Genomic DNA, 27963 nt, shown 5'->3' with positions numbered 1-27963 from the left:
GCTGTAATGAAACCATTGCAACAGATGTCCCACCCTCTCTCCCATGTCAGAGTTGACGATGCGCGGCGAAAAATCGCCGCTGGAGTGGTCTTGTTTGGAAGCTTCAGCCTCGGCATCAGGCCCGACGTTGACGAAGTCGACCTCGCGACAACAGTTTCGCGTGCATGTAGCCGTTACCACCGCCCACGAAATATTCACCATCTCCACAGCTAAATACCGAGACGCCCAAAGCGGCAAGTTGGCTGTATTCGAAACTTATAGGTATCGTGGCGCCACTGTGCGGTGGCGGCCGAAAGCTCTATTGAGATGATTGAAGTTTTGAACCTGCTTCAAACAGCAGTTGTTGCTGCTTGTTTTCTCACGTTTGTGGTCATTTTGCAATGTTGTGAATGGTCTCGATATTACCGGATCCCTTTGAGCTTCTCAAGATAAAAGGAAAGTATAAAGAAAAAGAAAAAAATCCAACTGATTTCATTCGACAAAAACCGACTGATGGCAAGCTTCGTGTGAAGAAAAGTAAGTCTCTCGTTCAAATTAGTGCCCCTAAAAGCAGTGAGTGGTTAAGGGGGTTACAACTAGCAGGGAAATAACCAATGTCCCTGAATGTATGCAACATCTATTTTGTGTACGAGTACAGCAGCCTCCAGGTTTGCAGTTTTCGGGCTTAGATGGTCTGCTCGACACGGTCGCTGTGCAAACAGTACCAGAACTGAATTAGGTATGCGTTCCGCCTCTAGAATAGAATGAAAGAACTGGTTTCAAAACGTTCATCGCATCATTACACATCTGAGGCATCTGCAAAGTGCCTCCATTACCTTCAGATCTGCAGCAATTTCTGTTCGGCCTTCAATCTGCAGCAGTTTGTGTGTTTTTTTTTTTGTCACTTCTGCTCTCTATCATGCTATCTTTTGTACTTCTCAAACACCGAGACTTAGAATAGTAACGAGAATGTTCCCTCTTAAACGTGAAAATTGTATATATTACTACTGGTTTCTTCGTGCTGCTTGCCGAATTTATTCTCTTGATATTCTGTTGTTGTTATTTTAGTCAAGAAAGCACCCTAAAATCATATTGCTGGCAATAGTATGACCTGGTGATTGTGCTTTGGCTTCAGCATTGAGAAACAACTTTTTTTCGTCAGCCTACACTGCTTCGCTTTTAGTTGAGCTGAACAAGCTTTGTGCAGAATACAATGCAAGCAATCCTGTAAGACAAAGCATGTGTGTGAAAATGTTTCTGACATTACTGAGAAATTTATACTGAGACTCCCAATACTATATCAATTTTCTAACATGGCGTTGCGCACGATTATGCACGCCTGATGAAGAGCGTACGTCTGTGCCTTATTTACAATTTTGTGCATAATTATCTACCCAGTGTGCTGCCCAACATTTATTTACCTGAGATATTATGTTAGCGCTCCACTACTTTCTCAAAAACATAAATAGAAGGGCCATCGAAGCGCGAAAAATTGCAGTCTTCGCTAAAAGTGTACTTTCTGATACCGTCTCTTTCGGTGCGATCATCTCAACGACAGCCATGTTGGATGTACATTCGCGTCACCTATAGGTCGTGAAAGTTGTGCTTCGCAGCGGGGCACCTACCGCGTAGATTACGTGCAAGCCAAGCGGTCACACTTTCGACGTTTTGTTGAGTGGCAGAAAAAAGCGTGCAAGGCCTCCCGTCTGCCATCCTGACCACCCACGCACACTAAAGAGAGGAAAACGGGCACAGGCGACACACATGCCAGAACGCGTGGAACAGCTCTGGGTGCATTTCTAATCTGACAACGAAATTTCTGAAGCCTGCGTGGCTGGGGTCGCAGAGTGGTGGAGATGGGCGAAAGAGTTGTGATCAAGAGAAGAGAGCAGATTTGCGAAAGAAGCGCAAGTAGTTGCGATAGAGTGAGGAGAGGGGAGAATACGGTGGGAAGGAGACCTTGAAAACGAAACAACACGGGAAGGAGGCAGGTCGGGTAGCTTGCTTGAAAGGTTCGTGTAACGCGCGCATAGAAAAACTTGAAAGAGTGCGTGTGCGCGCAGAAGCCATCGCACGGCCGCGTAGATCGGCGCGCGCAACAGTGTTCAATGAATTGGTGGCCGTGGTCAAAGAATTGTTTTGTTGCGCCGGTGAGTTTGCGTGACCTCGCCCACTTCGATATTTTATGATTTGTTCTGTGCAAATTAATAGCCCTTTTTACGCTTTTGCACACGTGCGAAGGGAATGCTGAGTCGAGTGCGAAGTGAGCGAGAACAGGTCCTAAACACGAAAGGAAATGCGACTTATCAGAGTCGGTGGGGTAGCATATGCATGTGCACTAGAACGATACGATAAGATAAGACGCATATGATCGGACACAGTCGGTGGCCTACGATGTTCGCAAATGGTCTGGTAACTCCAGGCCGGCGACGTCAACGACAGTACCAGCGATCAAAAACTGAGGGGAGATGGCCGACTTGTTTTCTAAAGATCGGTGACAGTGTGAAAACACGGGCCTCGTCTGGCGATTCGGGAAAGCGGTCGGGGAGAAGTGCAACTAGAGGGGCGTGGAGGCAGGCTCGACGTTTAACAATAAAAATCTATGGGCATCTTACCGATACAGTGCAGTCCACTTATAACGATACCACATATAACGATATATCGGTTATAACGATGGGTCGACTTAACAGTCTCATTTTATGCATTGGGGCTATGGGGAAAAAAACCATATATAACGATATGTTGTCCACCGCATATCGGATACAACGATGAAAAGTTTGCCGTGGACAGCATGTTTCATTCAGAATAATCGTAACATTTAGATTGATAAGTTCCTCTTAAACGAACTATGCCGAGAAAAGACGAAACGTTAGCGTAGGTGAGTACGTATCTGCCGCCACTGCAGCACAGCGCCGGCAGCGCGTCCCGGCCGTTCAAAAAGCCGAGGAGAGCATCGCGAGTTGGCGCGACGCGCTACAGATGGCGCCAGCTGTGTCACGTTTTGCGCCTCGCCGCGCGTCGACCGCGGAGAGGCTGAGAGAATTTAAAAAAAAAATGCGAAAAGCAAAGCGCCGCGCTCCGCGGCTCCCCGCCTTCTACAACGGCAAGCTACTCGTAGCTTGCCGAACGAAAGCGGGAAAGAGAGAGAAAATAAAAAAAGCGAAAAGCAAAGCGCCGCGGCGGCATCGGGGCGGGGCCTCGTTGGCATTCCGGCTGTGTACCTCTGGCTGTGCTTTCTTCCTCCCACTGCTCCCACCCCGCCGTCGGTCAGTCTCTCTTCCTCAGCGAACCCGTGACGCGTTCTTCGGAGTAAGAAATAGTCTTGTTTTTGACATCCTACTATCTACAATATTTATTAATTGGTGAAAATAGCAAAATGAAGCCTGGAGCTACAAAAGGTACGTCCGGCGACGATTTTTTGGCGGCAGTCCAGATATAACGATCACCGGTTATAACGATCATATTTTTAGGTTTTCTCGATATCGTTATAAGTGGACTGCACTGTACCTGGTCAGTGGTCCAAAGCAGTTTCCCGGGAAGTCTGCAGAGCGCCGACTCCGTTTGCGGTAACGGATCGGCGGCGCTCACAGATGCTCGTTGTAAGTGCAATTTTGTGCCATTGAAGCAATGTATATTTTCATGGTCTCGCAGATATTGTTCATTTTAAGCAAAAGTTCTTTTTAAGTGGGGCTTATATGTGGGCTAGACTGTGTATATAAAATGTCACCTGTATTATGTTTACTGGTTGATTCAAGTGATGATGAGACTTTGACGATCCTTCCTTTCTCCCGTTGTCTTTAAACAAGCTGGCACTTTTGCATATACACAGGAGTTAGTTGGCCACAGAGATCCATCTCTGATCTCAGTTTTATGGTACACTAAGGCAAGGGATTTAATTTCGAGAGATTGTTGGTAATATTAATGCTAAAAAACCATGTGCTTAGCTGTTTTAGTTTGATATGCCTGTTTACGGTGTGGACCCAACTAATTAGGTGAAGACAGATGAAGGTTTTTTATTGTGCTTTGCAGGTGTATGAGGAATTGCAGCTGATTGGTGCCGACTCAGCAGAAGCACGGGCTCGGCGAATTTTGGCTGGTTTGGGTTTCACTCGTGAGATGCAAGATAGGGCTACCAAACAGTTTTCTGGTGGTTGGAGGATGAGAGTGTCCCTTGCCAGGTGAGAAGTGCATTAAATTTACTGTGGTTGGGGCCATGGCAGTAAAATAGAAGTGGCCGAATGGTGCCATTTTGCTAGTGCGTCGTGCATTGAAGAAAAGCTCTCTAGTGCCTGCCACTTTGCACAAATCGGCAGCAGGGGAACTGTGGGTCGATTTTTATGCTCGGGCGCACTTGAAAGTACATAGCTGGAGTGCATCCCAGACATTCAAGCTGCATTTTTACATCTCTGACTTTTGAGAAAAGGCTTTACAGTGTAGTGCCATATAGCAGAGAGGTCTCAAATAACACTGAAGAGCTACCGTCACTTAGAACGGACTTTTTTGTGATGATACTATAAGCTTGCAGCATGACTCCAGCCGTGCTGCTTATCATTCTATTTGGCTGGTTTGGTTTTGTGAAATAGGTGGCTAATGCATCACTGCCAGATAAATCCCATCTCATATGAAATATTTTTAAAGTCCATGCAATATTACACCTGTTTATTCTTACTGCACTGTTTAAAAATCGTTTATTAGCAAGTGCAATACAAAAACAGTACACTTACTATCTTCACAACGACTGCTGGTGTATTAATGTGTGCACACACAGATGTATAAAATGTGTGTGTGTATCATTGTTACTTATTATCAATGACAATCTTTGCATTAAGAGATCCATCATCTGTCCACATTACTGATAAACTCATTGGGAGGACAAGCCTATAAAAAGGCAGTTTATTGATGCGTTTTGCAACCCAATTGTATTTCTTGTCGACCAAATGGTTTCACCATGTCCAATCTGTCTAGTATGTGCATACCAAGAGAAATATACTGTGCTGTGTATATGCAACGGTCGCCACAGCTTCATTTATTGCGTATTTCACAACGTTTCTGTTCGATTGTTGATAAGAGTTGCTATGGGGGCATGCTCGCAATGAAAGGCGTAGATTGCGTATGTGTTTATTTAAAATACTTTCACGCTCTCAAATGTACTATCGGGGGTGTATTTATTAATTCGTACACTGCACTTTTAAGGGGGGACAAGGTACCTGGAGCTATTTTTTTTATTTATGAACCAAATTCAATCTAAAAGCACAGGTATATGTATTTTGTTGTGCTGATTTCAAAAATGCAGTTATTTTTCTGTGACTCAGTTAAGTTATTGAGATAATTATATATTAATTACTGATGATTGGTGAAACAATAGATAAAAATCACTGAGCAGAAAATTGAATTTAGTGCAAGAATGCAAAATAGAATACATAAGGATTGAACTGCTACAAGCAGTTTTCAAATCCAATAACAATTAGCAATTTAGGAGCTAACCAAAGCTTAGATGTTTATGTCACAGCCACTAATGAACTTGAACAAAAGCAAATAAAAATTATAGAGAGAGAAAACAAATAATCTGCTTGCACCAGTTCAAGCTTTAGGCATTCAGCATCACATATAACAAAATTACAGCTGTAGCTGTCCTAGGAATTTAGATATCACTGTACCAAACAAGCAAACTGACTGAAAAGCTTGTTCTGAGAAAATCGCGAAAAACGTAAGCAGCTCAATTTATTCAGAATGTCATAAAGTATTCACAAGTTACCAGTTGTAAATGATCAGTAGCCCCCTGGCACATTGTCTGCACATTGTTGCCTGTGTGGCATTTTTTCAGGGCTCGGTGAATATTTTCTGCTGATACACGCTTTCAGGTTGAAGCTTCCAGGCGCTGCTGATCTTTTTCAGCCATACGATTGCTGCACAGTGTGCGGGGGCTTAGGCTCAGCTTCTTTAGTATTGATGCGGTTGCTCTCACATTTCCTGCGTTAACCGCAGGGCGCGGGTTCGAATCCCGGCTGCGGCGGCTGTATTTCCGATGGAGGCGGAAATGTTGGAGGCCCGTGTGCTCAGATTTAGGTGCACGTTAAAGAACCCCAGGTGGTCTAAATTTCCGGAGCCCTCCACTACGGCGTCTCTCATAATCATATAGTGGTTTTGGGACGTTAAACCCCACATATCAATCAATCAATCAACATTTCCTGCGTTAAACCTTAGCATTGTCTCCGCCACAGCTGCTTTTACGGTAAAAAGGGAGGCATGGCGCTCCTTTGGTGCAAGCGACCATATGACCGAGTGGAGGCTCTCACTGCTGTTTTGAGTCTTCCCTCGCAGGCACCTCTCAAGCAATTTTCTGTTGCTCAGGTGTTCGTATATAGGCAGCGAAGCCTGACAAACATGAGTAGGCAGGTTGCGAGGGTGTTTTGGTGCTGGCTCACCCCTAGCCTCTGCGGCATTTTGGCGGCACCACGAATTGGGACCTGTTGGGCAGTCCTCTTTTTCCACTTCTACGTAACCGTAAACTTCCTCCTCTTGGAGTGCGAGATACGTATGGCTGTCTCCATCACTAAGTACTGTAGTGTACCGAAGACTGTGCCGCTCGAGGGACCGCTTCCATAAAATAAGAGCTTCCTGCACTTCCATTTCTCCTGACTTTCTGTTTGTGTTCTTCTGACGCTTGTGGCCTTTCTTCCAGCTTTCGAAAGACGGATCACCTTCCTTTGGGCCCGTCTCGCATCCCGCGCAGAAATTGCTCAGGACAACATAGTCCAAACAAAGCCCCGTGAAGAGTTCTATCACGGTGTCCACGCCGATGTGCGAGGAATGTCCACGAGTCATCCACGACCCATCGTACGACACCGCGATGTTTCCGGGGTTGCTGAGGCACAAATCTTGATAGAGCTCGCGAACTGAGTGTGCGCACTCGCTTGTCACATTTTTGGCCGCACGATCCGCTGCGAGAACCAGCTTACCTTTGAGGTAGCTTTGCCACGTCTTTGTGTTGAGGCCGCGACGGCTAATGTTCATCAGCGAGAATATATCATTAAAAGCTGTTTGTCAGTTTTTTGTAGCTTGCATGGCGCGAGCCACGAGAACATTCTTTCAGAATAGGTTTGCCTTCGGTTGACCACGGATGCGTGGCGAGCTCCAAGTCCACGTCACGTCACTGCAGTTCGTGCACACGAGACGCAGCTTTACGGCGAGTCTGTATTCACGATCGTCTCTGGCGATTTCTATGTCACCAGCACCGCATAATTTACATTTCGCATGCACAAGTAGAGTGTTCACCAAATCTAAGCTTACAATTGTAAACACACTCGTGTCAGGCGTTTCACATGCAGTATCGGCGTTGTCGGCCAGCAGATCCCGTTTCCTTTCGGTCGCGGGGGTGGACGACAGCTGCAGCAGTTTATCTTGAGCTCTTTTTTGCCCTCTTCCAATTCCGTGGGCTGCAGAAATTTCGTATCGCAACGCACGCGGCCATCGGCATCTCCGCACGATGATGGGCTTGTTAGGCCTATGTCTGTATCAGCGGCGTCAGCAGAGGCGGCGGCCGCAACGCTTTCGACGTTCGGCTGCGTTACACTACTCTTCCTGATGTTCTCGATAAGTGCGCGTCGCACTTTCTTCGCCCCAAATGCTTTTTTCGTGTGCGACTTCTTCCGAGCTATCGTTCTACACTTCAGCCACACTGGCGTTGGTCACACACACTGAAAACATGCCGCATGGCCGACAGCGCGGATGAGCGCTGTGCAGACGACAAGCAAGGAATTCCGCCAATCGTATGCCGAACTCGGGTCACGTGCGCTAGGCAATGAATGAGGGCTTGCGCTGGGACTCCTTTCGGCGTGCTTTTTCGAAATAGTCAATGGCAGCATAGAATATGAGTTGGCGGGAAAATGAAGAACAAAAATAGCTCTTTCAAACGAGACCAAGATAGCCACGCTACGACGCGTGAAACGGCTGCTGCAATTCTGCTAGTATTGTTGAAATAGAGTTATACTACGGCTAAAATATTAATGCAAGAGCTGAGAAACTTTGTGTAGTCGTGTAATAAGGCCTCTAGATTTCAAAAATGCCATTTTCCAAAACTCATTTTTTTCGCGATTTTTTTCGTCCCAAAGACTTGTGTCCCCCCTTAAAAGCATGTTCATTTTCTAGTCGTAAATTACAGTAGTTGATCAAGTCTAGGCCGACCCCAATTCTAAGCTGACCCCCGAAATTCCAAAGCCCGGAAAAAAAACTACATCGAATGTAGGCCAACCAGAACAGTGAAGACAGCGTTCACAAAGAGATAAGATTTATTGAACATAGAGATGAAACAAAGCAGTTGGTTCACGAAAAAAATAACTCTAGAAACATTCATCTGCTAGTCCTGTACTGTGTTTATTGTAGTCGTTTTTTTGTCGTGCTGCTTCTAGTTATTTGCGTCATAAAAGAGGCCGTGCTCATTCCGACTCGTCGTCGCTGTTTCCCTCGTTGCCAACTTCTTAGTCACTATCTTCGAACAGTGCAAAATCCTCGATGCCATCAAGTGCATTAAATATGCCGCACTTCTTTAAAGAGCGCACAGTCGAACTTCCTGGGATGTCGTCCCATGCTGCAGCAGCAGCCCCTCCAGCAACGCACATTATTTTTTTTCATTCACTGCAAAGCCCCGCCCCGCTTGAACGTTGGACGACGACTCCGCAGCTAGGACAACTTTTTTCATAAGCAGCACTGTAATGACACCGCTTGTTTGGTGCCGTTGAGCAATGCCACGCACAGACCGCTCGAAGCGTGACTCGAAATGACAAACAGCTCACCTCAACATTAACCACAAAAATAAAAATTGCGGCCTCATGTGTATACAGTCGAGGCCACATATAACGGCCCCACTTAAAACGAACTTTCGCTTAGAATGAACAATATTCGCGTGACCGTGAAAATATACATTGTTCAATGGCACAAAATCGCACTTACAACGAACGTCTCCGAGTGCCACTGATCGGTTACAGTGAACGGAGTCCGTGCTCTGCCGACTTCCTGGGAAACCACTTTCGACAATCGATCAGGCATCGGCGAGGTGCCCATAGATTCTTATTGTTAAACGCCGACCCAGCCTCCGCGCCCTTCTAGTTGCTACTCTCTCCGACCGCTTCTTGTTACGTACTGTTCCGTCCTTTGTCCCCCCGCTACTCTGAGCAACCCGCATTGCCAGACGAGGCTCGTGTTTTTACACTGCCATCGACCTTTCGAAGACCGGTCGGCCATCGCTACTGTTTTTGATCGCCGGTACTGTCGTTGGCGCCGCCGGCTTTCAGTGACCGGATCATTTGCTGACATCGTCGTCCACTGACAGTGTCCGATCGTCTGTGTCTTGTGTTATCGTATCGTTCTAGTGCACGTGCGTACGCTACTCCACCGGCTCTGATCATTCGTGATTAGTTTCGTGTTTAAGACCTGTTCTCTTTCACTTTCCACTCAGCTCAGCATGCCCTCCGCACGCTCGCGGAAGCGTAAAAATGCCTGTTAATTTCCAGTCCAGTCATTATTCCAGTCATGTTATACCATTATTCCAGTCAAAACACATCATTACATTTTTTTTATTTTAGGAGAACGAGTGGGGTACTTAAGTAGTCGCATCATGATGTGCTGACGCAGCGAGGAGCAGGTGACATGCTGCCCGCTTGTCACCACTGTATTGCAGTGAAGATGTCTTCTTTTCCACAGGCGTGTATTTCAGTTAACTACGACAGCGCTCTCTTTTTTTGTGTGTGGTGGCAGCAGCAAGGTCCACCGTTCCCCCCTGTTTGCTGCGAAATTGAGACCAGATATTGCTAGAAAAAATAACCCTTCAAGTCGTAAACCAGTTGGCACAGCAAACGACCAGCCCCGATTACTTTGAATAATTCCAAGTTTCTTGCATCCCAGTTTTTGTATGTTTCGTTAATTGGAAAAACTCGCTTAATTCCAAGATTTCTTATGGCCCCAGTTACTTCGAATCAACGAGGTTTTACTGTATAAGATTGGAAGCTTGAACGAGTCGGTATACCGTTTTATTTTGGTTGTTACATAGCACACGAGAAGAGGACGAAGAATAAGAAGCTTAATTAATATGTAAATACCTCTGCCTAATTGCACATTTCTTGGCCGATCTCCCAGAGTGGTGTGAGACATACATAGAGGTCATCATCATCACCATCAAGCCTGCCTGCTCTAGTGCACCTGTGCTGTGATTTTTATTTTTCGATGTCTTCTCGTGCACGCTGTACCAACCTAGATGAATGCATTGATTGTTTTATCTCAACCTAAGTCTTTCTATCGAACGCACTAGAGATCTCAAGTGCACATTCGCATCGTCGTGAAAAGTTGTATTTTTGCCACTGGATTCAGGTGAACCGTCATCTATGGGTGTTGTCACATAATGAAGGAATATTATTATAAATATTATATTTATATTATTTGACTTCTATATGAAGATGCACAAGGACAGAAAGAGAAAAGAGGGAGAGAAGACACATCGGAAACATGCAGCTGGCCGAGAGTTAGGAAATCCAGTGAAAGGCAAAGCAGAGACGACGGGGAAGAGGTAGTAATAACATGCTCGCACTGCATGCCTGAATTGCCTCAAAATTTTCTCAGTCTCGCTAATTTTAGCGAGAAACAGAGGCTACGTTGGTCACCAGCAGTTTGTGTCATCAATCTATCTAAGCGTGCAGACCACAATCCTGATTGATTGATCGATTTATTTATATGGGGGGGTCTAAGTGTCAAAACCATCATATGGTTATGAGAGATGCCCTAGTAGAGGACTCTGGAAATTTCGACCACCTGGTGTTCTTAATGTGTACCGAAATCTGAGCATACGGGCCTAAGCATCTTCGCCTCCATCGAAAGTGCAGTCGCCGCAGCAGGGATTCTATCCCGCGACCTGCAGGTCAGTAGCCACTAGACCACCATGGCGGGTCGACCGTAACCCTTAGTTGCGGTGTCAGATACATCCTCATTAGGTCAGAGCACTCATGGGACGCGGTCGACGAGGTAAAGTAACGAAGCCACGCGCTCATCTGTCCGCTGACCATAGCAGATATACCTATTGGCGAGATGACGCAGCTTCTAGGCAAAAATGCATTACCGTAGCCCCCAAGGCTTCACGGGAAACATGAACTTTCCTAGTCAGCAAGCGTAGCTATGGCATGTTAGCAACATGAGTGGGAAGCACATATTGCGTTTTTTGCGCACGAACAGAGTCGAATTGTTGCGAACACCAATGTTGCGACCACGTTGGTCGTCATAGCATAGGCATATAAAACATTTTCTTGCCTTTAAGTTACTTTAGTTGCTTCGTCCCAGCGATAAATATCAAATACCATTCAGCGTGTGCCTTTGTTACTGTATCTGGTAGAACATATCTTGCAAGTGATCTAGAAATTGTGGCCTAAAGCTAACCCCATCGTTAGAAAAATAAAGAGGGGTAGGGACGTAGCGGTGTTCGAAAATTTCTTGGCCTTGCTCTAACCCTTGCAGAACTCTGCTGAAGCCACCTTCGTCGCAGTACACCAGTGCGCTGCGGAAAAGCGTATTGTTATTTCAAGGGGCTTTTAGCATTAGTCACATGACATTGCTCATTTTGTTCACTTACTCATGCGTGTGTACGCCGCATAATTGGGAATAGTAGTGTGATTGCTGACTTTTAAAAGGCTATGGGGAATTATGCAGAGCCATGTATGACATTGCCTTAAAAAAAAACTGTGCGGCAGTTTTTTTTTTCAACCCCTCAGTTTCACTATTCCCCGGTTTTTCAAGGTCGCCAGTTTGACAGAACTACATTTGAATTCGCAGAGTGTCAAATTATTTCAGAGATGTGGCAAATGCTAATGTGGACTTTATTATTATCATTGTTTGCTCAGTGGGGTGGTTGAAAATACTACTTTTGTTGAAACAATAATGAACTCTGCACGAATCAGGTGATGATGAATGGTTTATACATACTTTTTTTCTAAATGTAAGCCTTCTCTTTTTATACTGCTCTAAATTTGGTCTATCAGGATAAAAAAATTGATGTTTTTTTCCCCAGAATCTGCTCCAAATTATGAACACTCTAGGGCCCCAAGAGTGAAATTTTGCTGCTCCAAAAATTGCTCCAAATTATATTTCGGCTGTTGCACCCCTGCTTTTATTTGCTTTCAGTTCTCTGATTTCTACTTTGTTTCGATTATGAGGACTAGAGCAGAGGCAACAGTATTGGGCTACATAGGGATTGTACAGTGCAGCCAGGTCGGATGTGTGCGCCTGTTAGTAGCGATGACTGGACTACCCTCACTGTACTTCTGCTAATGTTTGATGCACATGCTCCACTGTTCGCTTTTCATTTGCTGTCGATAGTACTGTGCCAATTTGGTGAAATAAAAAGAAATTTGAATTAATGATGGGTGAAACATCTAGCTTTTGTTGTGTGTACTGCATTCTTCTTACTAGATTAGCAGTCTTATATTGAGCAGACATATTGGTGAATGACTGGCTCCCTGTCATGATAGACATTTCAGGAACAATTTTGTATTCTTTAGTATATCTTTCTGAGTAACCTTGCCGAATTTTTTTTCAGGGCCCTTTTTATTGAGCCTACGTTGCTCTTGTTAGATGAACCGACCAATCATTTGGACTTGAATGCTGTCATTTGGCTTGATAAGTAAGTAATGATTTCATTCTTGAATTCTTGTGTTGTGTCCTGCGCATGTTTTGCTTAAGATGACTCATTGTGATACTAATATCAGAAAATCTTCATCCAAGTTATAGTCCAAAGATAAAAACTTGAAGACTGAGGAAGACTGTGAACTGAACCGATGTTTCGGGACCGATTCGGTTCCTTCTTCAGGGGTGACTGCTCGGCTGGCTTCGAAGCTTGCAATTTTTCTTGGCGGTGTCGCCCTCCATCGTCCTTCTTTCTACCGTTGTTCTTGCTGCAGTGTTTTTTCAACTGGTTCTGTAGATTGCGCACGTAAACACTGGGTAAGGTTCCAGTTGAGTGGTTACCATTTCCAAGCCTTATTGGATGTGCCAGGACGCTAACAACTGTCTTTTTGTGTGGCTACCCTCCGTGTCGATGACCCAGGCATCGTCGAAATCGATGCGGTGGTCCATCTTTTCGCTGTGTTAAGCGAAAGCATTTCGTGCGGCGTTGAGGTTACGTACATCGTTTTGATGTTGTCGTATCTTTTCGGGGAAGTTTTTTTGTCTCACCGATAAAATTTCATAGACCAGCCCGGGGAACCTTTCTTTCGGCAGTCCGTCTTTTGGTCGCGGCAAGAATCGCCTGATTGTTTAGGCGGGTTTACGCACTGCCTGAATGTCCTCTTTCTCCAGCATCCTGGATAGTTGCTCGCTGATTCATGGTACATATGGGACCAAGATGCGGTAGGAATGTTTCGGATAGGCCTCATTGTTAGGATTATCTTTTGCAGAAGGCAAATGGGGGGCAGTTGCGCGGTCACTAAGTCGCTGGCGTTTTTTACGAATAAAGCTTTTCGGGTATCCATTGCCCAGCAGGTCGGTGGTGATCGCTTCTTGTTCTTTTTGCATTGTTTTTTTAACTGAAGATAGCCCCTGTGGGATTCAGGAGTGTCTTGACCACTGATGTTTTGTGTGCAGTTGGGTGATTAGAAGTGACCTGCAGATACCTTCCTGCAGGGGCCGATTATCCAGGGTTCAAAGGGTTCAAATGAACCACGCTCTCCAGCTTTAAAGAGACTGCCCCCTCCCCCCGCCCTGAAAAGATTGGCGACTTAGTTGTTTTATTCGAAAAAGTTTAAACCTCCTGCTGGATTCCCTTGATAAAAACAAGTTATCTGTTTCAACAATCAAAAGATATGCTTCTAAGAGGTTGTTCGTTGCATAACTTGCATAAACTTTAAGTCAGGTGACAGTTCGGCAGTCTGTGGTAAATATGTTTTACCCGCCTGAGACCATACATCGCGTTGAGGCAAGCAGCTCATCCAGCGGATGGACACATGGAGACATAAAGCACACAGAGCACCAGCGCAGCGACGCCTGCAGGCCATGGATCTCGGGAAAAAAGTACCCTTTTGATCTGGCCATCACGTTTCCCAATGAGCTTGAACAGTTCATTTCATATGTGAGCATCGAAGAAGTTCTGTGGCTGACATCCTGAAACTTCTAATTCGTGAAAAGCTTGAAGGTTTTTTCTCTGATATGCATGAGGCTCTTAGAATTTTTTGTGTGTAATTATTACAAATTGCACTGCTGAGCGATCATTCAGCAAACTGAAATTGATCAATAACAGGCTTGGATCAACGATGATAGACCGCCGCCTCAGTGATTTGTCACTGCTGAGTGTAGAGATGGGGGTTCTTAGAAGGGTCAATGTTAAAGAGTTCATCAGCAAATTCTGGTATGGCCAGCATTGCAACCACGCGCCGTTAGCCACTCACGCGTGTGCAGATGATTCGGGACTGTAGTTTTGAACCGCGTCGTCTGCTACAGCGGCTCTCGCTTGTGTGATTGCTGGCCGGCATGCGGATATCATTGTTAGTGCAAGAACTGGGTCAATAATCTGCACTAAACGTTGTGCAACGCCAACCTCTCAGCCTTTATTTGTGGTAATGGGGTGCTACAAGTAGAATTTCGCAGCATACCTTGTTTACTCCCTCAAAACGCCGTAATGATGTGTGCGTTCATAAATATTTTTTCACTGTGTGTGTACCACGGCATGCTAAGACGAGGAAGGCACGACGACTAGTACACAGTGTGCGCTGTCTTGATTTGACTTTGAATAAAAAAAGCACTCAACAGTAAGAGTTGTACTGCTGCACTGGCTTAACACAATAAAACAAATGAGAATAAATTCAGGAATGTTTAAGGTGAGGATAGAGCCTGAGCGTGTCTCTTTATGGCGATATTTCCTTACCATAACACTCGCTAGCTGGCTCGGAAATGTCAGGTAGTTTCTACAACAGAGTTCAATAACAGACAATCTTAGTTGGGCGTACGGAACGAGCCCACGTACGCAGCACTGCCACTGGAGAGAACTGGGCATGTGCAGTACGTAACATTTCGATTCCAGAGATGTGCGCGTACGCTCGAAACAAGACGCTGCATACGTAATGCAACTCTTGCTACGTTACCATCTGGCGAGACCTTGAAGAAACCAGAACGAGATTATATGGTGGTAGCAGTGGCATTCGACGCTGACAGCAACAACGGACCTGATGCAAGGCATGTGTACTACACTATGAAAGGCAATGTTTTCATGCCAGACAAGGTAAATTCAAGCGCCTTGTTCTGGCATCCTGATGATTCAGAAGAAATTGCCTGGTGTCTCACGAAAATCTTCCAGAATCACCTTCAATAGGTTGTGTGCGGGAATGCGTCTTTTTCTGCCAAGCCTCTCAGCGTGTGAACCCGTAAATAAAACTGCAGTTTGGTACGTACTTTTATTCATGGTGCAACATAACACACCTTGGGCGTTGTGCGAGCTTTCACTCCTTGAATGCGCCGGTAGTAATCGTGAGGCCATGAATACCTGGAACGCGACCACTTGCTGCAGGGTACGCTAAGCCTCATCTGCAGCAGCGCTGGATAGAACGCTGGTGTCGATCCAGTGTGGCCGTGCCCGATCATGCGCATTGCGCAGCCAAGTTCAAAACAACAAAGGTGAATGTGCACATTCAGTGCACCTAGGAACGATTCTAAAAATCTACACAGTGAACGACACGGCCTGACTTGTACACTGGTGGCCCTTATCCTGGCCGTCAGGATGTTTTTTGCGCATATCACAGAGGTCACGTTATTACTGGAACCTAGCATGCTTCTAGCGTGGGTGGTGCTGATAAGCATTCCAAAGCCTTGCATCTCGAATACGGCTTATCTAGTTGAGTGAAAGGCATCAAGGTACGTTAAACTAAAAGTGTCGTTGCAAGCTTTACTTGCAGCGTATGCAACATGATTTTCACAGAGTACGAATTTTCTTTGTATACCCAGCTAAATGTGTCTAATCTTAAGTCGCTCTTTTTCTGGTATACGGGACATGGTAAACCAGGGAAACAACACCCAAATGACTGGGGGCTATCTTGATAATCTTATAACCCTCCGACGAGATTACGCCCACAACGCATACATTAGAGTTTGTTCTAAAACTTGCGCGACTGCTCGTGATAACGCTGGAATCTTCAATGGCACATGTATAAATGCCGCCGCACTTAGCTGTGTGGCAGATTATTGACGGCCGACGCTCTATGTTCGCTGCTATCAGCGTGTATTGCATATAGAGTGAAGGTTCGTTTTCCGGACACGGGTTGGCCCAAATAAAAAGTTGACTCATGAAAACAGCGGCTGCTTCTGTCATCAACGTCACAACCCCGTGACAATGCGAAGGCTGAAAACTAACTTTCTTGGATTCGACATCGCGACACTCCAAAACGCTGGTGTAAGAGAATAAGTATGGCCGCTCCAGGGAGAAATGCTCATATCGCACAATCTCTTTCTGTTGAGAGCGCACCACGTAGAACGGTTTACGAGCCGCGCGCTGATGCTTGCCGATCGCGTGCCAGCTTATTGCAACCAAGCCCTTAGAATCAAAGTTCATCGCTGCCGCTCGAGCGACCCATTCCCTCCCCCCCATTTCTCCACGTATCTTTTCATGATCGTTCAAGACGGGTGGCATGTTTTATCTCTGCTTGAGCATTCGAAGGCAGATCTAACACGCGGTGGGATGCTAACGCGTTCACCGTTCCAGTGACGAAGATCGGCCGTCTCGTTTAATCTCTGTTTGAGCAGCGTTGATCAACCCAGCTTGCACAATTTCACGTGCAGGTCGAACGTACGATGTGCGGGGAATGGTACCAACTTGCAGTTTACGTGGAACATTGGGGCGACGGCAAAAACTCGTAGAGTGTCCATATAATTTTCATCATTTTACTTGATTTTACTCGATTGTCTAGCAATGGCACCGCGAGCGCATCTAGATTTCCTCGTGGTTCTCATGTCGGCTGTGGCACTTCAATGACGTGAACATAAGTTTTTTACTCCTATTTTATAGAGCATTATGGGTTCAATATGAAGATACCTTTTATTATATAGTAGCTCATCTCTAGTCTTGAGTTGCTGTTCATGTTGAATGCGGTGTTTTAATCACATTTAGTACATTGCAACAATTTAACAATAATTTTTTTTCATTCGTTTGAAGTCCAGATATGTCCGGAACGCCGCTTATGTTTTTTCTTTAAGTTGCTACGCTTTCACCTTCGATGTTGAAAGGTTTAATATAGTATATGAATTTCGGGTAAGTCTGGTCGCTTGATCAGCATTACATACTTACTAAAAGCCACTGCAATGTTTTGTGTTTACCAGAAAGCAAAAATTTCAATAACAATGATATGTGGCCCCATAAATATGCTCTAGAACTAAATTTAAATGCTCCAAAACACACCTTCTGGTGCTCCAGAGCTGCTTCAAAACTCCCTTTCTACTGCTCCGAAGCTGCTCCGAAACCGCATTATTCCGGCTCCAAAACTCCATTTCTACTGCTCCAAACCGCATTATTCCTGCTCCCAAAGCTGCTCAAAAAGACTGAAGCCCGCTTCCACCCCTGTGAATTGAATCGCCAGCTCGATCGAACAGAAGTGTGCCCGGAAGCTGTCGACGGTAGAATTGTTGATCACGCAAAAGACGTCATCCACATAGCTCAAAAATATTTTTGGTGGTACGGAGAATGTGTCCGAAGCTCGTGTGTCGATATTCTCCATCGTCAAGTTTGCCACTGTGGCTGAAATGACGGCTCCCTTGGCAGTTACAGTTGTTTGTTGGTAGTAATCACTTCCGACAGAAAACTATATCGGGTTGAGGCAGAATTACATCAAATGGCACAGTTCGTCTGTGTTCGGATTTGTCCTCTTGCTGAGGTTCTCATTCCTGTCCAGGACGGTCCGGGCAACTGAGATCGCGAGGGGCATGGGCACACTTATTGACTGAGAAACCACATCGAAAGACTAGGCTCTCGACACTGTCGATTGTTGAGACAAACCGGTCTCAACAATCGGGCTATTCTTGCCACGACCAAAAGACGGACAGCTGAAAAAGGTTCCCCGGGCTGGTCTACGAAATTTCATCGGTGAGACAAAAAACTTCCCCGAAAGGATACGACAACATCGAAACGATGTACGTAACCTCAACGCTGCACGAAACGCTCTTGCTGAACACAGCGAAAAGATGGACCACCGCATCAATTTTAGCGATGCGCATCTCGGTCATCGACACGAAGGGTAGCCACATAGTAAGACAGTTCTTAGAGTCCTGAACATCAAAACAAGGCCTGGAAATGTTTACCGCTCAACTGCAACCTTACCTAGTGTTTACGTGCACGATCTATGGAACCAGTTGAAAAAACACTGTAGCAACAACAACGGTGGAAAGAAAGACGATAGAGAGGGCAACACCGCCAAGAAAAATTGCGAGCTTCAGAGCCGGCCGAGCAGTTACCTCTGAAGAAGGAACCGAATCGGTCCCGAAACGTCGGGTCAGTTCACAGTCTTTAAGTTTTTATCTTGAGACTATAACTTGGCTGGAGAGTTTACGTATTAGTATGAAAGTTCACTCAGCCAGACAGATATCTGTCGAAGATGTTCACCTCATGGTGGTGTGTGTAAAAAAGTTTATAGTGTAATTTTGCAACTCTCCGTCATTGTGCAAGCCAGCTTTTCTATACAGTAGAACTTCGATTATACTTCCTCCAGTTTCGTGATGAACCGGTTTAGTCCTGGCAAATTCTCTATAGAAATACAATCGAACCCCGCTAGAACGAAACTGATGGGGCACGGAAAAAAATTTGTTAAAGTGAAAGTTTCGTTGTAGTGAAATCGAAAAAAAATATATAGCTGATCTGAGCTAGCAAAACAAAGAACATTTATTCTCAAAATTCAAAAAGATGTCTGCTGCTTCCTATTCTTTCCCAGCAACGACGCGACGTGATTGTCGCGTATGCATAGCGACGCCACGATGAAAAGCACTCTGGAAACAACGCCTAAAACCGCTTTCGTGAACAAACCAAACAGTTGCATTAACACAACACCAGCAGCTCTCCACCGTCAAAAGTGTCCGACAACGCCGAGAGGGAAGCAGGGTATTGTGGAGCGGCGACTTTTGTATTATTCTATGCCATCCTTATCATCCATCACTCGCGGTTAGCTGATTTTGTTGATAATCCGGACGAACAGCCGCTCTCATTAGTAGCCACACTAGCCAAGCGCGAACATGATGATAAGCATCGTAATCGGAAAAGGCATCGTTCCGCAGTTGCACCCAGCAGCTGCGCTACGGAAACCATGAACTGAGCCACTGAGTTTCAGCTTCGTATCGTCTGCAAAAGCAGGGCAAAAGCGTGGCAAAAGCAGGGCAGTCTCGTTGCCATCGCTATCAAGCAATGGCGGGGCCCATGCTTGCTCAACAGCGGTGGTTTCTAGTGGTGCCGACGCTTGTTTTAGACTTCGTTGACGCATTTTCAGGCTTTGAAAATGCATCAAAATGTTAAAGATTGGGTTTACTGCATAAAAATAAGTGTCTGAGCCTGAAATCGCAATGTAAAATTCGTTGAAGCTGTACGATAGAAGAAAAAGTGTTCGTTATGGCGACAGTATTTATGCATTGACTCCTATGGACTGCTGACAAGGAATCGTGAATTTTTCATTGTAGCGGAAATTTCGTTGAAGCGGTGTTCGTTGTAGTGGAGTTCGACTATTTTATTAAATACCTTGGTTATATGATGCAGTTTTACGCCAACTCTGAATCTTACAATGACTTTCAGATTCCATCTAAAAGAAAGAAAAAACACCTTTATTCAAATCAAACATAGGCAAATATTCACGAGTGCAAAATATGAACTTGGGTTCCCATAGGTAGACGATTGGAAAAGTAGAGAGTGAGGCAAGATGTCTTCTTAGAATAGAAAATTTATTCTCCAGGTAGTTCATGCACTTCTACATACACCTCGATCGTCATACAGCTGATCTACTGCCTTTGTTGCACTCGCAGTCACAGGCTTGCGCACGAATATGGGCACGGTGCAGCTGTTTTCACCATGAAAAATTACTTTCATTTGACGTCAAGGTTCATAATAACAGCGGTACTACTAGTTGCACTTCACTAGGCAACAAATTGCAACATACAACTCAGTTGTACACAAAGGCGTGCTGTGCAGACGGGTGGTCCGTCGCCATCATTTGGTAGTGATGACACTGTGTCTGGGGGACTTTTATGACGGCAGGATGTTGGCTACGCGGTTTTGGTTTCATTATTTCGTACAAGCAATTTTCGGATTCTATTTATCGATGGAAAAATGCACGATAAATTGAATTTTTTTAAGGTTGAGAATAAAGACTCGCTTGCACCTCTTTCAACGAAGTAATCCTGCCATTAGCTGTCACTGGCAAGAATAATTTTATCTATCTTCCCTGCAGAGGCACAAGGTCATGCCGTGGGCTTATTCAGGCAGTCTAAACCTGTTTTTTGGATAAGGCTGAGTGTCACATCTTAGTTTTACGATTATACGACTCCCGCATAATACGACGGTTTTGTCCGATCCCCTGAAAGTCATATAATCTTGGTTCCACTGTACTATTACACGTGGCTATGATTGCAGGGTGCACAATGATGAATACGGCTAACCTTTCTCATCAATGTCATGCTTCATATAAAACGAATGTGTAACCAAACAAAGAAAATTATATAGGGCACCATTTGTGGTTATTAATTGAAGCACCGTAATTATGGGATAAAGGACCTACAGACATATGGATAAAGGACAACTTATGCATTGCGTGCGCAGGACACTACGAATTGTGCCATGGCTGGTGCTATTCCATCATCTACTTTCTTAGATATTTATGTGTGTAAAAGGTTAGGAGTGTTAAATAGTGGAGACTGCTTATAATGCAGGATTAGTTACAATGCGGGAAAAACCAATCCCCGTTTACCTTCTCATAGAACCCCATGTATACACATACCACTTATTGTGCTGTCCCCCAAGATGAAAGACCGGTTATAATGCGGTTGCCAGAAAATCTTTGTGACAATCACGGTAGCGAGCGGGCGTCTGAAAACAGACGCACAGGGTTTGCGGTTGGGGTGCGAGTGACAAGGTCGTTACAGGGGAGGAGGGGATGCGGAGTGAACGAATGAAGGGTGGAGGAAGGAAAAAGAAAAGAGAAAAGACCGTGGCTTGCTGCGCATGCTCGCCAAGTGTACTATGTGCACTAGCAGGGCTCCGGCCGCTGGCTGCCGGCTGCATGCATCTCCACATGCAACATGCGCTCTCTTCCTTATCAGCTGCGCTTAAGTGTGGAACTTGCTACAGATATCGCATTAGCAACCTGGTCCGTAAACTTGACAGCTTTTACGGCTTTATCACACAAGCTTTCGCTTTTGCTGCAAGTGCGCTGTTTTGTGTAAGCTTCGAGTGTTTTCGTTGTTAATCTGCCAGCCGTGAACACGAACTTCGTATCATGCACACTGTTCTTATTTCAGTTCTTGAGTATGATCTTTCTGGCGCCCGATCTTCATGTCTTGAACAAGCTTCCCGACAGCATACCTAATGGCAAGCAAGGCCTAACCAATGCTCCACCGTGGTGGTCTTGTGGCTAATGTACTCGGCTGCTGACCCGAAGGTCACGGGATCGAATCCCGGTGTCGGCGGCTGGATTTTCGATTGAGGCGGGAATGCTGCAGGACCATGTGTCCAAATTTGGGTTGCATGTTTAAGAACAACCCCAGGTGGTCAAGATTTGCAGAGCCCTCCACTGCAGTGTCTCTCAAAATTATATGGTGGTTTTGGGACGTTATACCCCGCATATCTGTCTAGGCCTAATCAACGTGTTTGTGTTTTGGTGGCAGTTGCGTGCAGCCTGAGTTGCGGTTAGGAACGAAATCAGTGAAACTCTTTGCGATGGCTGCACTTTAAAAGAAGGCGGGCATATCATTAATGAAAACGAGAGTGGCACGTGTAGCATTCGAATGGTGCTTCACGATTCGATTGCGACGTATTAAAATTAGGTGCGCACCTGTGAAATCGAACGATTGGCTTCTTTCAGCGCGTGAAATTTCAGATGGGATGAGACATAGTTTCTGTGTAATGCGCATAATCGAGGTGTTCTGGGAAGTAGTCGGCGAATATCTGCGATTTGCTTTCTTTTGCACCCCTCCCCCTTTTCACATTCATTTCGTTGGCAACGTGGTTCTTTTGTCACTTCCTTTTTTTTTTTTAACATTCGAAAATTTGAATAGCTGTAAGCACCACGCATCGCATGCTTGTTTAGATTTTTGGACTCGCGAGGCGGCTTGCTCAACATGTTTTGCGCTATTGCGACCCTTGAAAAAGGTTGTTTTGGGTATAGTGCAGTACCGCTTTATAGTGTGGATATTTGCGACTCCCGCAACTTATGTTAAAGGAGGTCTATGTTGTATATCTGTATCATAAGGCCTCCAATGAACTCCTTTGAAAAACATAAATGTAAAACTCCATTAAGCAGTTCCGTGGCGTAAGAGTTGTTGTGTAACTGCAAGGAAACCATTCGCCACTGTTGGAGCTATGTATCCTTGCAGAATTTTTCATCATATCACGCTGAAAACTTGCTGTGTCATACATATTTTTTTAAAACTCATAATTTTTTTCCCCTTGGATTATGAATGCCCTGTTGCTTGTTGACAGCAATAGAAAGTTTAGGACTAGGGGCCTTATATAAATAGCTTTGAAGACAATGCACCTGCAGGATACGCAAACCATGTTTGGCTCTTGTTTTGGGCAGTAACTGATGACATGAATAAATAAAGCTGTAGGCTTTAAAAGAGCCCTGCAATACATTTGGAACATGGTCAGAAAATGCTGCGGATCGGTAGTAGAGGCTCCCGACAGCTCACGAGCCAAATATTATAGCGCAGCACACTGCCTGGAATTCACAATAAATTATCAGTCCGCTAAAAATTGCTTTATCTTCTCTCGACAAATGACGGAAGGCGCTCAGAAATCACTCGTAGAAAGCCTATCTACCAGCCATTGGCATGCTTGGTCATTACAGAGATCGCTGCGGAAGGCCCCGATTTGTCCACGCGTGCGCGCGCGATCACACTGAAGAAGTTGTGCATTAGAAGAGGAAGAGGAAAAAAAAGAAAAAAGTGCTCAAAGTCACGAAGTGCCGGTGCGGTATTTTCTTTGCCCCTGTCATCCCTCTCTGTTTAGCTTCGAGCGCTTTCGTCGGGACGAGAGAAGAGAGAATGCAATTGCAGCATGCGAAAAATCTTTGAACTCCACTTGCACTGGACGGATTCTTAAAATGTTTGCGGCATTGGGTTCATGAGACAATAAGCTGTTCCAGTGAATTCATTGCATGGTTACTTAGAAAAGTGTTTCAGGGCCCCTTTAACTTTCTCCCATCTCTTGCATACGACTAATATTGACTGAAAAATAGTGGCTCTAAGATCGGTTGTCAATATGAGGGCCTGTAAGCTTAACGAGGCTGGTGACTCATTCAAATAATTTGGATAATGAGTGCAAGTAATCTGGCCTTGCAACTGGTGGCTATTACCTGTGAATTTATTATAACTATGCTGTTTAAGCTACACAGCTTTCAAAAAATATATATATGGAAAGCTAGTTTCTTTATAAGCTTTTAGTTATTCTTCATGCTTGCCTCTCTAGCTGCTGTAATGCTGCAAGCTCAGTATGCAAACAGAACTGCTTCACTCAATGCTATGATTCCTGATAATACTGAAGTAAAATAAAACACACTGTAGTAAGAATGCAACGATATGCAAGGACGTAAAATCAGCAGTTTGCGCAGATTCTTATTAGAAATTGTGGTACGAAGGTTTTTTGTCATGCATGGTGTGGAGAGCAGGTCTACTTATTCTATGAGCTCTGTTTTTAAATACACACTATGACTGGATTCTGTAATGGTACAGCTTTGTGTAGCATTGCTAAAGTTTATTGTTGTGTTGACTACAGGAATGTTGAGTTTGAAGTTTTTTCAAAACTACAGCTTACTAGGGACAAGAGCTCTTATGGGGAACTCTTGTCCTCTTTTATTTATGAAAGAGCTCTTTTATTTATGAAAGATATAATTAAATCTGATGAAATTTGACAACCAATAAGAACAATCTTTCTTGTAGTGGCCACTGCCACTAAAATACGCCAGCACCATGAATTTGTCCCTCTCGGCTTTTTCGAGCCGAATCCATATGGACATTTTGCTCACAGGCTGGGCCATGAAACGCTTGCCAAACTTCTGCTCCATCTGGCAGAGCCATGTGCCAACTGCAAGCTAAGAAGACGTTCGACAGGACTGCGAAATTCAAACTAAGTTCAGTGTCATGCCATTTTGCAGCCTTGTTTGTGCCACATACCGTCATACGTAATGGCAATGTCGTCCCTGCTAAGTTCTCTCACTGCGAGCTTTTTCGACCTCACAAGATTGGCGCTGATGTCATCCATTGCCGCATCACGAACTTTCCGGCTGACGGGTGTGAATGACTTTTGATGCATTGGCTTTTGCAAGCCAACAACTGCCGCAAATCGGACCAGCTGCTTGTAACCCATTCCTACAGAGCGTGCCGCACAACGGCTTTCACGTGTGAGCAATGGCTTTTTTTATTCATAACGGAGATATACACGAGAAAAGCATTGTTCAGCTGCGCTGCACAAGACATGGACCCCGCAAATAGGCTTCACAGCACATAGAGGTGCTCAGCGGCCAATGGTGGTCCCCGATCAGTACCAATTGATAAGCCAGTCGCGGCGCTCGAAAAGCGCGCAGAAGCCTGCTTCTTTTTATTATTTTTTTGCTGCATTAGCAAGGGAAACTGTTGTTATTTGAAGAGTGAGGCTCGACTCTTCGGCTCATGCGATCAACAATGGCGAGCGGGGGCGCATTATCAGCGGCAAGGTGCTCGAAGACTGTACATTTTAGACCTTTTAACCTGCACCTTGTGCTCTTTAGATGCAATTTCGAAGCATTTCCAGTTAAGTCTCGACCTGTATTTTTTTTTCATTACAGTAGAGGTACTAATCTTATCAAAACAGGCAAATATAAAAAATCGGTAATATTGAAAAAAAATCGCATTTTTCGACCCGCATCTCCCCTTAAGTAGCATGGTTAATTAGGCTAGTTGGTACTTCTTTGTATTTGATAGAATATGGACAACAGTACTCCATTCTGCCATAAATAGGTATCACTGAATTTTAGTGTAAAGGAGACTGTTTGTCAGGGAGCACATGTGATGGGAGCTCAGGCCTCCATTGGTTTCCTCTATTGGTATTCTTGGCTTTCTTATCTGTTACAGAAAAAGCTGTTATGAGATCACAACAGCCAATTTCATTGGTGTAGTTATTTGTCGCCAGCGCTGGATTGAATCTCGGCCCTCTGCATGGCGCTCGGAACATTCTATCACAGAGCCAGTGCTTGAGTTTTCACAAAAAGTCCATATACAGGCAAATGTCGGGCAGGGAATCATGTTAACAAATGCAGTGTAGCATTGTAGAGAGTAAAATAAAAATCAGGCTTCGCACAATGTGGATTTGTAACATGTGAGTGGTTTAAAGCTTCTTATTTGTTTTACAAAGGGTTCAGCCAGAATTCTCTGTCATCAGCCACAGCACCAACAAAGTGAACATAACACCTTACAGAAGTGTAGTGGGTATCTGGCTTCTTTGTGGAATGATGAAAATATTGGCATAGTGGGTACTTCCATGCTTTGTAAAATTATAAGTTATGGCGCAATGGGCACTTGCAACTGTACTTGTACGGGTCGCCCTGAGAGAATTTACATGTTTTAGAAAGGCCACTCCTCCATTGTTCATTGTGACTGTGGTCTGTGTCTGCACGAACCTGGTGCTTTTGACTTCATGTAGTTGGGGCCCCTTCATATTTACAGCGTAAAAACTTCACAAAAACTTATTGAAAGTATTTATAAGTGATGGTGTCTTCTTTTTGGAAGTAAGAATAACATATGTTTTAATGCAATTCTGGTGAGTTTTTCTTTTTAAAAAGAATATTCTTGTTTTCATTAATTTGATTTGTAATAGCGTATGAATATGTTTCTCAAACTTTCTGGTCTGAAGGCACTAATCGGAATGCCCAAGAATGGGAGTTCTGTTGCGAAGCTGTGGCCAAGTGCGCAAACTAACTGGAAAATAGCACACTGGCTATTCAGATGATCTTCTCAAATCTAGATGGAAAATTTTGGGACTTCAGAAATAAGTACTTAATGTTATCTGGGGTGCTTAATTAACCAACTTTGAATTGTCAAAATTTTACTGGCTGTGGAATCGCATCAGTTTTGCTCAAATTTATCAACATCAACTTTAGCAAAGTTGGTTTTTGCATATTCTTGCTACAGTTACACTAGGGAGACTGTATGTCTGCTGTGCAACCTGGTTATGGCTGTTGCTTGGAGGTGCAGGCAAATATGACTGCACAGAACTCAACTAATGGGTTGGTTCAATTTCATTGCAGCTATCTTCAAGTTTGGAAGAAAACTTTGCTAGTGGTTTCCCACGACCAAAGCTTCTTAGACAATGTTTGCACAGATGTGATCCATCTAGACAACCAGAAGCTTTACTACTACCGAGGAAACTTTAGTAAGTCACTAACCAGCTGCTTCCTGCTACCCTTCTTTTGTTTTTGTTTTAGAAGATGTAAATTTAATTAGAATGTTTTTATAGGGGAATCAATTTGTCTATTAGCAACAATGGTTATTAAAGGTGCACTGAATAGCAATACTGATTAAGCCTAAACTTGTGAAATATTGTTTACAAACTCCACTTCTTCTAATACCCCTGTCACACGGGCACCCGTGAAGACCGTTTAACTCCCTCATCTTTACGACAACGAAGATGCGGTTGGTGTCACATGGCCACCCTTACGCAAACGAAGGTGAACGGAGCATTTCGCAAAGGACGTTCAACGATCTCCCTTCGCAGCGAAACGAGGTACTCTCGTCCTCAGCAGTCTAGAGGTCAGAGAAAAACTTCGAGCACTAAGTGGCCGCAGTGAAAGAATAATACATTTTAGCAATATTAAACGTTCTTTCGTTGTAGTACTCATTCACGACACGTGTATGTTTACAATATTTACGCCCGCCAGAGTTCACTTACTTCCAACACCGATGCCCTACACACCGTGCCTCGCGAGTCGGGCCGGCCGGCGCCAGCCGATCAACATCAATACCAGCGCAATATCGCACCACTTCCTCACGCCGTCCACTGTGTCACTCATGGCTGAAGAACACAAAATGTGCGCTCACGAGGCAAGGAAGCATAAGTACTTTCGTACCGGGCATGTACACAGGCAACAAAACAACTAAAAGCACAATGTCACTAGCAGCATTGCTACATTTAGCAAATGCGTTTTTATTTGAAATTATTTTTAATGGTTTGTTAGTCGCATACCTACTTTATAGTGCTTTTTTGTAAAAAACCGCATAACGAGGATTCACGAAAAAATCAATAGGGATCAAATTAGAATACTTTTCTGAAAATCAAACAGCGCCAGCTGAGCCCCCTCGCGGCAACTGTTACAACCTTGTCATTGCCGTGTGACACTGCCGCAACTCCTTCTCCGTCGAACCCTCTAGGGGAGATTTACTTTGACGGTGTTCAACGGAGTTTGGTGGTGGCCGTGTGACAGGGGTATTATTCATTTTCTGAAAGAAGGCTAGTAATTACTATTGAAAAAATTGAAGGTGGTACTGCTGTTTTTGAAGTGTTGTACTGATACATCGAGTTGTGTTCATTGGTGATACACTCAAACCTCGTTATAACAACGTTAAAGGGGAGCCATAATTATTTCCTTATATCCATTATTTCATTGTATCAATTATAGCAGTTTGTGGCAATGTATGCTCAGATGGGGGCACACCTATAAGCATGCAAAGAAAGAAACCGCCTCGCGGCCCGATGTACCGCTACGCGACCACGCTTGTCAGGGGAAATTAACTCAGTTGAATCTCATTAGTTTG

At 44.6% G+C, this 27963-nt stretch overlaps 1 protein-coding gene across 1 annotated transcript in view; it reads left to right on the top strand.

Annotated features, from left to right (window-relative positions):
• The window catches only part of LOC119161593 (ATP-binding cassette sub-family F member 1), a 120903-nt gene that overhangs the window by 27108 nt on the left and 65832 nt on the right, over positions 1 to 27963 (top strand). The window contains exons 7-9 of the mRNA XM_037414140.2: positions 4009 to 4157; positions 12554 to 12637; positions 26460 to 26584. Coding sequence (XP_037270037.1) covers positions 4009 to 4157; positions 12554 to 12637; positions 26460 to 26584 — 358 coding nt within the window. The remainder of the gene's footprint in view (positions 1 to 4008; positions 4158 to 12553; positions 12638 to 26459; positions 26585 to 27963) is intronic.

This window comes from Rhipicephalus microplus, chromosome X, assembly GCF_043290135.1.
Source record: "Rhipicephalus microplus isolate Deutch F79 chromosome X, USDA_Rmic, whole genome shotgun sequence".
Taxonomy (NCBI): domain Eukaryota; kingdom Metazoa; phylum Arthropoda; class Arachnida; order Ixodida; family Ixodidae; genus Rhipicephalus; species Rhipicephalus microplus.
Note: the sequence above shows the minus strand (reverse complement) of the source record. Positions and strands in the feature narration are given on the sequence as shown.